Below are 13,369 nucleotides of genomic sequence, written 5' to 3'. Positions count from 1 at the left end.
CAAGCTGTGTGCTGGGGAGTTGTGTGTGTCTTGTCCCCAGCAGGCCCTCGCGTTGCGCTGAAAGCAACGGTCAGCAGCCCAGTCTGGTGGTTTTCTCGCCCACACGCACAGGAAGACACAGACCTCAGAGCTTTCTGGAGCCGCCGTTCCTTTGTCCCTCTCCGTGACCCCTTCTCTGCTTCGTCGTCCTCTGCAGTTCAATATGTACTACATGTGAATTGAAAGGAAGCAGGACTCCCATTGGCTTACAAGAGGCTCTCAGATGGAATACATAGATATTTGCGAAAGACTCTGCCTGGGTGGCCCGTCATGCTTCACTGGGGACAAAGCTTCTGTTGTTTGGCACTGTGGTCTGACGTTATGCGTAAACTGCAATCTGCTACTTCGTCTAGCCGATTAAAGCAGATTAACTCAGTCATGAAAAGCATTTTGTTGGAAAATGAAGCACCAAAATGCATACTGAGAGCAAAATGTGGTTAAACACCAAAGTATGATTTATATGTTCCAACCTTCAAAGTAAGCCCTTTCTTCTTTGATAACAGCTCTGCACAAAGTCATCAGTGCTTGAAGCAGCTTTATGACTTCGTCAGCTCGAGAACTTGTGGGTTCCTTTGTGGGAACGCCATGTACTCTGACTGGTTTTCCTTTAGTGGTTGAACTCATCTTTTCTATGGTTAGACCAGATAATTGCAGCGGTGGGCAGATCTAATGCAGTCCGTTTTTCCTCTTCCTTCTGGCTCAACAACCTCCTTCGACCTATATGTGAATTCTGGCTCTTCAATTATTTCAAAAACACTGAATTGTGTTTCTGGAAATAGGTAGTTTTGTCTATTTAGTTGGTTCTGTTAAGTTTGTACGTTGTCTCCATCCAGTTGCAATGCAAATTTTAAGCGAAGCAGGCATATTTCCATCTATTAGTTTTGAGTGAATCATCCAGGCATGATTTTGTCAGATGTTGACACATGGTTGTAACGAAGAAGATGTAGAGATTGCAATACAACATGGACCAATAATTTTTGTAAAAATGGTGAGTTTCTTGGATTCTTGGACTCAGGAACTGTCCACGTCTTCCGTCCCTGCCACCTGAAAATTGAGCTGTTAGCATGTGGCCGTCGTACAGCAACAGTCTTCAGTCAGAGGCCTCTTCGGGTTAGGAGCAAGAGTTCCTGGCCAAAGCATCAACATCTATAACGATGATGATTGAAGATACTTGGTACGAGTTACGACAACACTTGCATTTTCTTCATGATAAATATAGTGTCTTTGAATTGAATTGAATCGAAATATCAAAGAACTTTGGAATTCACTGATTTTTAGATGTTTTTTCTGATGCGTGCTTCATTTTAGAGCCAATATGTCCTTTTTAACCCTTAAAAACGTGCTTGTGGCTAAAAGGCAAGAGGTGGGGTAAACCCTGGACAGGCTGTCAGCTCATCACAGGACAACACAGGATCACACATTACAAACCACTATGGATGCTCACTAGCACATGAGGATCATACAGAATGATTAGTTAAAGAAACATGGTGCTTTTGGTCTGTGGGCAGAAGTTGGAGTACCCTGAGAAATCTATAACACACATTTCTTCACATGAACATGACACCGTTTTGGGTTTTTTAATACACTTGTTTGTAAACCTTATTCCTCACCAGAGCCAGTTAGTCTATAACATGTGAATCAGTTGGACTGACCTACTTCACTCAAAACAACCATGGTGTCATTCAGCACAACTTAAACAAATAAGCAGTAGACCAAACTGTGAAACAGAAACCAAAAATATTTGCTAAGCAGCAGCTACAAGAGAGACAGATCTGTGTCACAGAGGTATTAGCTTAGCAAATGCTAGCATGATTTCCTGTCCCCTGGAGATGCTGTTTATAGTTCCCTGTGGGTCCCTTTGTTTTCCTACAGCTGCTGTCAGAAAAACATTACTTCCAGTTGTATTCATTCAGGGTATCGCTGTCCGGACTCTGCACATAGATGTAAATATGCCTTAGCTAGCTAAACAAAGCATGTGTGTTCTGTCAGAATACAGCAAACCAGATGTTAGGGAACAAAGGAGGAAAGCTGCTATTATTTTTCTGTTTCATGTTGTGAGCAAACATTTCTAACAGATTGGATTCAACAACTGAAAAAAAAAAACCCGAGTTTTGTCCTGGGTCCTATCCATTATCTTGGGGATGAAATGACCTCTGCTGGTATATCCTTTCAGCCCAAGTGGGGCTTCGCAGTGAAAAACAAGAAGCTCTGTCATGAGCTCATCCCCAAACCAGTCGCTACTGGTTCAAACCACAGGTTCATTACCACACCAAAGACGGAGACACGAGGGAGCAAGGGAAGTGGGGGGGAGAGAGATAGGGGAAAGAGAGGGAGAACAGGGAGGATGGGAAGACAGGAAAAACCAAACAAAGAGACAAAAGCGCGAGAGTAGGAAGAATAGAAGAACAAGGAGGAATTACAGATAAAGAACTATGTAGCATAAAGAACGATAAAATTGCTCAAATTTAGTTGGGGGGGATATTAATGTTGTTACATATTTAACATGTGGTTTCTTAGGCAATCTCAAAACACAAACCTTTATTACCTGACTGATAACATCTGCCAGCAGGAAGTTGTTTTAAGTGGTCTTCTTTTAATCCGAAGTCATATCTCCATCATCAACTGTCTCAAGCAAGAATCAGAACCTAAACACATGGAAATAGGAAGTGTGCAAAAGTACCTTAAATTGAATCATGTGAAGATTTTACCATATTAAAAAAAAGAAAAGTTATGTTTATTCACAGAAATACACACGCAAAACTGCTATACATCCCATTTTAAACTACTATCCCTAAGCATCTCACAGCTTCAAGTATCTATACCACTAACGCCTGTTGCTTCATATTGTACACAGCCATCTACTGCCACCTGGTGGTCAGAGTTTGGGCTAGTTTTGGATCATGCTAGCTACCTAAAACGTGTATACTGAAATGAATAAATTAACTTAATTTATAATCTACTTGGTAGCAAAACATAAGATATCTGTTACTGTTTATAAATGAAGAGATGGGGTATATTAGGAATGAACTAGATAGAACATAAGAATGAGAAGGGGGTTTAAATCTGTGCAAAAAAAGACTCCCTGCCTCCTAATGGCTGATGGAGTTTACTCCAACTCTCTTCACCTCGAAATTGTAGGTAGAATAAAAAAGGAGAGAAAAAAGGGGTACGGTAGATTGATGATGCAAAGTTACAAGGAGCCAAAGGCTCTTTGGAATCATTTCTTTACATTTGAAATGGATGGTTTCAACCCTATTTAAAACATGACCTGAAATTAATGTCTCTTTATATTATCATTAGTACTATTATTTAAACCCATTGAGGTTTGGTTGGTAGTTAAAATTCTCCTGTCGCCCCTCTCCATGCAGTTGGACATCAACCAGGTGACGACCACAGTGAATGTAAGCCAAAGTCTCAGCCCCATCCACAAGCTGCTGGAGTCACCCAGCAGCAGCAGCAGCAGCAGCAGCAGCATGTACCGAGCCGGCGGCGTCGGGCCCATCCAGTCGCCCATGGACCGAACCAAAGGTTTCTTCGCCGACGAGTCAGAACCGCTCCTTCGCTGCGACTCCACGTCCAGCAAAGACTCCGCCCTCAGCAGGAACGGCTCCTTCATTACCAAAGGTGAGAGGTGAAGTTCGGCCAGAACACGGTGAACTTTGAACCGTTTCTCCACTTGTTGTGTGTGTCGCGTATGCCTCCAACCAAAGGCGGAGATCCCAACAAGACGAAGTGTTTGCTTACTCTACTTGTTCAAATAGTTTGAAAATGTCTGCACGAACTTTCTTATTGACATAATAATTGGTATTCATTTGAAAACGATTAAAATTTTTTTTTTTTAGATCTCAGCTCTGTAAATAAGTAAAAATCTGTCGATGTTCAAAGACTCCTTAACATCTCCAGCAGGATCTGTAACTCTTATGTAATCAATGGAAGTAGACGAAGAATAACGAGGAAGAAAGTGTCACTCTATGAGTCTGAATGTGACTCATGTGTTTTAGTCGTTACCTACTGCTTGTATCCAGATAGTAGAACAGATCTTCTGTGTTCTCTGTGGAGTCACTCCTGTGAGTCAGTCTGACACAGAAACTGTGTCACCGGGTAACTTTGTTGTAAATGCCGCAAGCATCGGTGAGTAGGTTACGCACTGCTCTGAACATGTGTGTCACCTACTCAGGTAATGTAATACACTGTACAATTCAAATTTTAGACACAATGTAAAGTTACAGAGGTGGACTGGTGTCATGGTAGGCAGCACAGATTCTTCATTACAGTGGAGCCTTTGGGGTTCAGCTGTTTCAGATTCTTTAAGTCCTTAACAAATGATTCAGACGCTCATTCATGTTGGCTCATTGTTATTGTAATGTTATGGCTGTTAAAGGAAATGTGGGAAAACATGACTCCCAGTTATAAGTAGATGTTTGAGTGCCCCCATGTGGTCTGTTCTTGCTATTGCAATCTGTATATTCATGAGGAACCTAATCGGATTGTGAATGTTGTCAGCACTATTTTAAATTTGTTTCCACAATCGATGAGAAAATGTGGAAGTTTTTTATTAGAATAAATAATACCAATTATTATGAGAGCTAAAGTACAAGAACAGAAAGTTGCTTTACTGACACTGGTGTGAAAGATAATTACATCGATGTTGTCCAAAATTACACTTCTACTTTTAAGCGAAACTGAACAAAACCATCTCAACATTTTGATTAAAGTTCATATTGAACCGGTTGTTGTTTATTTATGACATTTGATTTCTATGTCTTTCTGCTTGAAGGAATTGGTCAAAATTGGGAGAACCCAAAATGTTTCCTCACAGTTACAGTTTGCAGTGTGTAAGTTTCATTGAAAACAAAAAAGAAGAAAGAAAATTTTTGTTTTTTACACATTTGTTAAAACTGTCACAGTATCTCAACAATATAACATGAGACAAATAACCTGCGAAAATCATTGAAGTGCTCTGTCTGGCACAGACCAGGGATGGAAAAAAATCTATTTTTTCCATCGATATTTACGAAAGTTACATACTGCAACTGTAGCTCTATAGAAAATGGAGAGCAAGAGAATGACAACGAATAGTGTGCAGCTGCCTTGCTTTATTTAGTTGCACATTTATAGCCATGATTACATGATTAATTTTGTAATTGTTGTCAGTCCACATCAATGAAGAATTTTAAGTACAAAAACAAAACAAAACAAAAAAAAAAACATACACGGTCTCTCCACTGGAGGGCAGCAAAACCTAAGTTTAAACCTTGGGGACGGTTCATCTTAATTTGCTAACAAAAAACACACACAAAGTTTTAACAGGATTTTTGTAAGATTCAACAACTCAGCTTTATTTCTTATAAAGAACATTATGAATGTAATGTAAGACTTATACCTCTAAAGAAAGGTACTTCAACTTCGTCCAGCCAACTGGCGATAAATTAGCACTCAGCTTGTTAGCTAGCAAGACAATGTTAGCAGTGACTCACATAAAGCAATGAAGATTTAAGACTTTTTAAGGTTGTCCTTAATGTTATTCCAGCTAATAGTCATTATTGAATGAACATGCTGCTGGAAATAGAAATGTTTCAGTACCTAATACAGAAAAAAAGGTTTGGGTGGTTCTCAGGTGAAGTATAAATGCAAAAACTGCAGCATTTAATGCAAGAGTAATCTCATCTTTTTCTCGTGTCCCTCTGCAGAGAAGAAAGACACGGTTCTCCGGCAGGTTCGCCTGGACCCGTGCGACCTTCAGCCCGTCTTCGACGACATGCTGCACATCCTGAACCCCGAGGAGCTGCACGTCCTCGAGGAGATCCCCACCGCCGAGGACAAGCTGGACCGGCTGTTTGAGATTGCCGGAGTGAAGAGCCAGGAGGCCAGCCAGACGCTGCTGGACTCCGTTTACAGCCACCTGCCTGACCTGTTATAGTGGCCGGGTGGAGGAAGAGGGAATAACTAATAAAAATAAAAAATAAAAAAAGCACACAGATGTTCAAAGGCAAAGGGATGGGGTGTAGTTGAGATTTAGCTCGAGTTGATTTTTTCAAACCGGTGGAGTTGGACTCATGAGGCCACTAGTGTAAAACGGCTCCAGCAGGTTATTTACCTTTGGTCTGCTCCTTCTGATGAGTCTGGTCAATCCTGACCACTCCTTCATTCCTTCTGTATAAAACCCCCCCTCTGCTGTGTCACATGACCACCGGTGAAGCTAACCGTGAGGCTCAAAGGCCTTCTGGGTTTTAAAGAGTTGAGTCCAAACGGTGTGAATTATGTACAGACTCCACTCAACTAGCACTTTATTTATCTGAAACGGCCAACGCCTTCTTGTTTAAAGGACAATACCGGTGTTTTTTCTTGTTTGTGCCAATCATTTAGGCTCTTCTTGCCTTTACTAATATTTCAGTGTAAAAGTCATATTTATTATTAACACAACAGGCAATGGTACATAAGCTATAACTCTAAACAACACTGGTATTATTCTTTGATTTAAGGTTCTTGTGGATCAAACGGATTGGGCTGATTTCTGAGTCATGTGCCTAAACGTGTTCCCTTCCACAGCCCCTGGTTTTATTTCCCTCATGCTGCCTGATCCTGAGGGTGGGGGATGGGTGTTTTTTGGTAGCTTGTGACCACCAGCAGGCAGTAGCATCATTTCAACAGTCTGACACCAAATTCATCAATTAAAATGAGTGAAGACTGAAGGAATGCAGTGCCTCATACAGCACCTCGAGCTTTTCTGCATTCGGTCATGTTACAACCACAAACCCTATGTTCTTTCTATGGGACTTTATATTAAAGGCCAAACTCAAAGTAGGGTATTGCTGTGAGGTGAATGGAAAAGATACAAATCAAAAATTGAAAAGCGTGGTGTGCTGTTCTGTTGAATTTTCTGACCCAGCCATGTGTGGGCATCTCTTAAGATCCCGTCTTAAGAGATGGGATCATTTGGACCAAACGTGTGCTTTACGAGGTTTTCTTTGTGTGGTTTCTGGAATTGACGGTCTGACGGCACAACACCCCACCTCCCTACGCTGCTGTCTGACCGTCGTATTTGCTACGTTCCTCCTCGGCGTCACACTAAGACCGCCAGAGGTTTACAGCTAGTCAGTTGCTTAAAGTTGCTTCAAGAGTGTCTTCACACTTGCATCCAAAACGCTGTGACCCTGTAAATCTGAGGTCTTCATCAGAAATACCCGTAATACCAAAACTAATGATGAGAAAAGATACACTGTACTCTAGTTCAGTTGTCTAGAAAGTCCGGTTCATTTGGGGAGGTGTGAATGTGTAGGCAAAGTGATGAGGACCAAAAAATAAACTCTGGTCCACATAAAATCTTGGGCCTGTGTTCGGTTAAAGTAAACTCTGGTGTGGTTTGAATGCACATGTGAACACCAAGCGGACCAGAGGTCGCTCCAAAAGCAGGAACTTTGGTTCCCAATCAAACTCGGTCTACTGGACTATCAGGTGTGAAAATACCGTTAAAAAGCTGTTGCACACTGCCCCTCCCCCCAAGGACTAATGTTTGAGGATGTTGAAAGACATGAATAGCCTAGTCAAAGTCCAGACCTTCGTAAAGTTGAACATCTCTAGCGCCACTTCAAATTAGATTTTTAGACACACTCTCCTTCCAACAGGCAGAACCTTTTCGGTTTTTAGATGTGAAACATAAAGTAACCCCAAAAGCAATGAAAGGCCATAAAGTCCCAGTAAAATGCATCGCAGGTTCTGGTTGTAAGGCGACAAAACGCTAAAAAGCTCAGAGGATATCAATACTTAGACATTATTTTAGTTCACCTGCCAGTGGGAGAAATGCCTTTGTTTCCCCCCGTTTTGTTTTAAACTACACTGGGAGAGAAAATTTCTTAACTGCCCGTTTGGTGAACCCTGACCCCACATGTGAGCCCAGTGTAGCGCTGAGAAAGCATTCCTGATACATTTCACAGCTTCCTGGCGCCATCAAGGGAAATAACTCAGTCCAATTTTCTAGATGTTTTATGTTCTTGATATTCAAATGTAATACTCATGCACTAATGGTAATTTCTGTACGTGCTTTTTTTTGTTTTGTTTTGTTTTCCATACACACTTTGATTTACTATTATTAGTTATTGTAGCATGTGGGTTTCTCTGTCCTGGGCATTCGTATGTTTTTGAACCCTTCCTTCCCTGGCTGGGTTGTAACACATGCATACTCTGCACTTAACTTGAAGTCTGTTACTTGAGCTCACCAATGAACATAGTGCAGTCTACCGATTTCTTTCACCTTAAACAGTTTGCAAAAGCATCTTGTACCTCATAAACCCCTCTGTCTTCAACGCATCACGGAACCAGAGCATCCGGGTTCTGCCCGAACCTCTGTGGTGTGGACTCTCTCGCCTCTTGGACTGGCAGTAGAGAACTCGGACATAATGGAAGGAGAACAGCTGCTTCAGGTGCTGCAGCTCGGATGGATGTGACTGACGGCGCCGCTGCTGCGGACTGCAGACTGGATGACGGCGGTGAGGAAGTGTGAAGTGGCTCTCCGCTGCGCTGTGGGGGCCACAGCGGTGGGACGGACTTTTGGAGGGTTTTTTGAAACAATGACGGGTAGAAGCGGAGTGGACACGTCTGAGGAGATGATTTCATCAAATTCACAACTCAAATGTAACCAGTATGTTTACTCTTCAGATTAACTAAATAAAGCAGTTTTTGGGTTTTTTTTCAGATTCTTGTGCAGAGTTTTGTTATTTTGTCATTTAGGTTCTTGGGAGTGTGGTATATTTCTATTTGTCTTTTAACGTGTGTTGGGGGTTATTTAAACTAACTCATCTGAACGGAATTTAACACAAATATGAACAATAGTACAGAATAACCGACCTCAATCATTGCAGCATTCGGTCGGCTACTATGTGAGAATTTCATTCTGCCAACTGGGAGTCTGACTGCAGGTGCGGCGGCTCAGAACCAAGTTACAGAAAAGAGAAACGGTTTAAAACATCTGAGCCTTTTAGATTTTAAATGAGAGTTGGAAGGACGGAGCAAAGTTTGTGAAAATTAAAAGGAATCAAAATATATCAGCAGGACTGAATTTAATCAATCAAAGCCAATAAATTATGTTCCATTATAGTTTTTTTTTTTAAAGTTCAGGTAGATTTTCCTATCGTGCATATGTGCCAAGATATTGAGAACTTTTTACTTGTTGGCTATTATTTACAGACATGCAATTATGTATACAAGCCTACGGTTATTAAAGAGGCATCATTGTGCTGTATTACAGCACAATCAAGTAGCTGTTACCTTCAGTTATAAAAATGCAACATTAAATCAAGTATGACTTAAAAAAATGTTGACTTTGTCATTTAGTGCATTGAAATTGGGCCTCTATCTCTTTAAGAAACTCTTGCTCTTCCTGAAACTTCAGGAAATCATCACATCACTTTCTTAAACCTTTAACAATGTTTTTATCAGCGTTTCACTGAGACGTTGCTCATATGATGAGCTCAGCAAATGGACAGTGTTTGCTAATTGCTGCTGACTAGTCTGAAGGAGCTGAGTGAGGGGGATTTTTTGGGGGAAGGGTTTCTGTGAGGTGAAAGCTTGGAAACTGCAGCTCCAAGGAGGCGACGCTCAGTCCACCTGGGTGTTTTTGCACAACTGAAGGGTTACCATGGAGATGAAAAGATTTCTCAAACCAGCATGAAAGAATTAAAGCAACACCAGGTATGTTTTTGGTGAAAGAATAACATTATGACATGATGTAATGGTTAAAAAGAGTTGATTATACATAACACTGCCCCTTTAATGCCGCCCTCCTACCTCACACCTGTAACCTGTTACATGATCAGTCCCAGTCCATCGTTGCTCCAGCATTCAACCTCCCAGCCGCCTCTTTATCATCACTGCTTCCCTCCCCTCCTCTCTCCTTCTGCACTCGCTCTGCGTTTGTTCATGACATTTCATGTAAGTTGGTACTTTGGACTATAATTAAATAATATTTTAACATGTCTGTCCACACTCTGGCTTGCACTTTGATGCACCAAAGATGTCTGTAATTGGAAATATGGTTATGGTTAGATTAAAAAGCAAGATATCCCAAATATACTTTATGACTAATTATAATTTGTTTATCTGAAATATATTCACATTTACCACAAGTCATTAGTAAATCTGATATCATTTATACTTGTTAAAATGTAAGTGGAAATATCCCAAACAGATTTGGGATATCTTTTGTTTTGACAGCAAAGTGCTAAACCCCTCCTCCTAGCTCTGATTGGTTGTTTGTGACCTTTAATTGGACTTAACCTGAGTCAAAAGAAAGATTCAAAACAACCAGCAGATGGCAGCATTTCAACAGCCAGCTGGTTGTTCTGCAATCAAATGTCTAGTGAAAGAGCATATATCATTTTACAATTATGAGCTAGCTTGTATAATAATAAAATACATCAAAAATTTGTAGAAGCAATTTTAATAAATAAAAGTTCTGATATATATATATATATATATATATATATATATATATATAGTACAGACCAAAAGTTTGGACACACCTTTTAATTCAATGAGTTTCCTTTATCTTCATGACTATTGACATTGTAGATTCACACTGAAGGCATCAAAACTATGAATAACACATGTGGAAATATGCACTAAACAAAAAAGTGTAAAACAACTGAAAATACCCCTTATATTCTAGTTTCTTCAAAGTAGCAACCTTTTGCTGTGATTACTGCTTTGCACACACTCTGCATTTTCTGGATGAGCTTCAAGAGGTCGTCACCTGAAATGGTTTTCACTTCATAGTTGCCCTGTCAGATTAATAAGTGGGATTTCTTGCCTTATAAATAGTCATGAAAATAAAGAAAACCCATTGAATTAGAAGGTGTGTCCAAACTTTTGGTCTGTACTATATATATATATATATATATATATATATATATATATATATATATATATATAATATCATTTTATTGCAAAAAAATCACTTTTGGTAAAAAAGAAAATACATAGTCCATTATGTAGAGTATGATGATATATCAAATCAGAATAAACCAGCTTGAGACAACTGTACAAAACTAAACTTATTGGTAAATATATTGTGTATGATGGGCGTCTCAAAGGCCAAAAATGCTATTGTTGACATATGTGTAAATAATTGTACAGTCAATGACAATAATGTGATGTTTAAGCATTATTTCATGTGGGAAAACCTGAAGGGTTGAACTGATGTGGGGAGATTTAAATGATTGTATGTTGATCGGTGTGAGAGCTGCAGGTAGTCAGAAGATATTACATCTTCTACCTGCTCGTTTTTGAACAAATTGTGTAAAATTGCATGCCAGTCGGCATGACTGTTTGTCTTATTGTTTTTCTGCTGTTATTTTTATTGTGAGTTCAAAATAAATAAATGAAAATAACGTGACGTGGTCGATGTTTGTCAGTAAAGTCCGGTAAGCTGTAGTCAGACTGCAGTAAATGCCACATCCTCATGTTTCACACATGCGGGGGGCAGCATTCCTGACAGGAAGTCATGCATTAGCAAAAGATAGCTAAAGCTAAAGCTGCTGTTCCACTCAGCTCTTATGTAAACTGATTTTGACCTCATATTGTCTTTAGTACTGGTTCACTTCTCCTAATCTGAATGTCAGATGAGAACACAACTTTTCCACTACAGTCAGGTTGTGCTTAGAATTCAAAGGTGACGGCCAACCAAGAGCAGAACAATCTTCCAATTAAAACCTGGTTTTATTAGAGAACAGAATGCAAAAATCCACTTGGGACACTATTCAAACATGAAACAATGTATTGTTGACGGATGAAACCAAGCTAACCATCGTTAGCATGTTCTCCACACATGAAGCCACAAATAAACTCCATATGCACCATAGTTATGCAAGTTTGAGTTTTGAGGGTTAATTTTATTGTTGTACAACTACAGCGCTCTCTGTCAATTCAAAATGGCCGAATAGTTCAGAAAGTAATAGTGAAATTTTAACTTTCTTAGGACAATATCAATGTGTGTACGATAATTGGGCAACTTCAGTGTGCAGAATTATTATGCAACTGAATTCAAACTGAACATTTTTCCCATCTCACTTGTTTATTGTCATCTTTTATAGTGAGAGTAATAAACATACAACTCAAAATGGACAAATAAACATTTCTGACATTGAAAACATAAATCGGTGACCAGTATCGTCACCCTTCTTTTCAATAACAGTTACACGCCCTCCATTCATGGAGTCTGTCAGTTTCTTGATTTGTTTGACGATCAACGTTTTGTGCAGCAGCAGCCACAGCCTCCCAGACTCTGTTCAGAGATGAGAACTGATTCCCTTCACTGTAAATCTCCGCTTTATGAAGGGCCCGCAGGGCTTTATGAAGGGCCCGCAGGTTCTCAATGGGGTTAAGGTCTGGTGAGGAAGGGGGCCACTTTATTGATTCATGCGATGGAGCCTTGTCCTGCATAAAAATCATGGTCTTCTTGATAGATGCAGACTTTTTCCTGAACCACTGCTTGAAGAAAGAGTCTTCTAAAAACTGGCCGTTGGTTTGGGAATTGATTTTGAGTCAATCTTCAACCCGATAAGGTCCAATTAGCTCATCTTTAATAATACCAGCCCGTGCCAGTATCATGCCTCCACCTTGCTGCTATCTGAAGTGGAGCTCTGTGCCCATCCATGATCAATAACATCTGGTCCGTCAAGAGTCACTCTCATCCCAGCAGTCCATAAAACCTTTGAAAAATCTGTCTTCAGATATATCTTGGTCCAGTCTTGATGTTTCAGCTTATGTTTCTTGTTCAGTGGTGGTTTTGATTCAGCCTTCCATGCCTTGGCCAGGTCTCTGAGCTCTGAACATTTCATACTTCTGGAACTCCGGGTGGGTCGCAGTTCTGGAATACAACAGCACCAGGAGATGACGGGTCCCTGGTAGCTTCACATTTGATTCTTCTCAAATCTTTGACTGTTAATTTAAGACAAGAAAGAATCCTTACTTTTTATTTAAACTGGAGGATGGTGTCCAAGTTGCATAAAAGCCTCAACCTCCCTCTGCCTCTACCATAGAAAAAGAACAAAAAGGTTACATGTCCTAATCACACAGATTCCAGGGTTAGGAATCTTTCTGATGAGATTTATCTTACCGAAAAAACAACAAACTTAAAAACTGATTAAATCTTTAACTGGAGATGATTTCCAGTAAAGTCAAACAGGATTGTTTTCTTTTTCTCTTCCTCATTTGTTGGTATATCAGACACTGTGACAGACAGAAATATGCTGCTTTGTGTGCTGCATAACGAGAGCTGTTTGCATATGTGGACATTTGGACTTTTTTCACAACCCTGAACCTGGAGCTCAATCAG

At 40.1% G+C, this 13,369-nt stretch overlaps 1 protein-coding gene across 1 annotated transcript in view; it reads left to right on the top strand.

Annotated features, from left to right (window-relative positions):
- The window catches only part of tnfrsf21 (TNF receptor superfamily member 21), a 44,294-nt gene extending 36,703 nt beyond the window's left edge, over positions 1 to 7,591 (top strand). Inside the window, exons 5-6 of the mRNA XM_005809787.2 lie at positions 3,408 to 3,663; positions 5,730 to 7,591. Of these exons, the coding sequence (XP_005809844.1) occupies positions 3,408 to 3,663; positions 5,730 to 5,959 (486 nt within the window). The 3' untranslated portion in view covers positions 5,960 to 7,591. The remainder of the gene's footprint in view (positions 1 to 3,407; positions 3,664 to 5,729) is intronic.
- The last annotated feature ends 5,778 nt before the right edge of the window (positions 7,592 to 13,369 follow it).

Source organism: Xiphophorus maculatus, chromosome 15, assembly GCF_002775205.1.
Source record: "Xiphophorus maculatus strain JP 163 A chromosome 15, X_maculatus-5.0-male, whole genome shotgun sequence".
In the NCBI taxonomy this organism is placed as follows: domain Eukaryota; kingdom Metazoa; phylum Chordata; class Actinopteri; order Cyprinodontiformes; family Poeciliidae; genus Xiphophorus; species Xiphophorus maculatus.
This window is presented reverse-complemented; position numbering and strand designations above follow the sequence as displayed.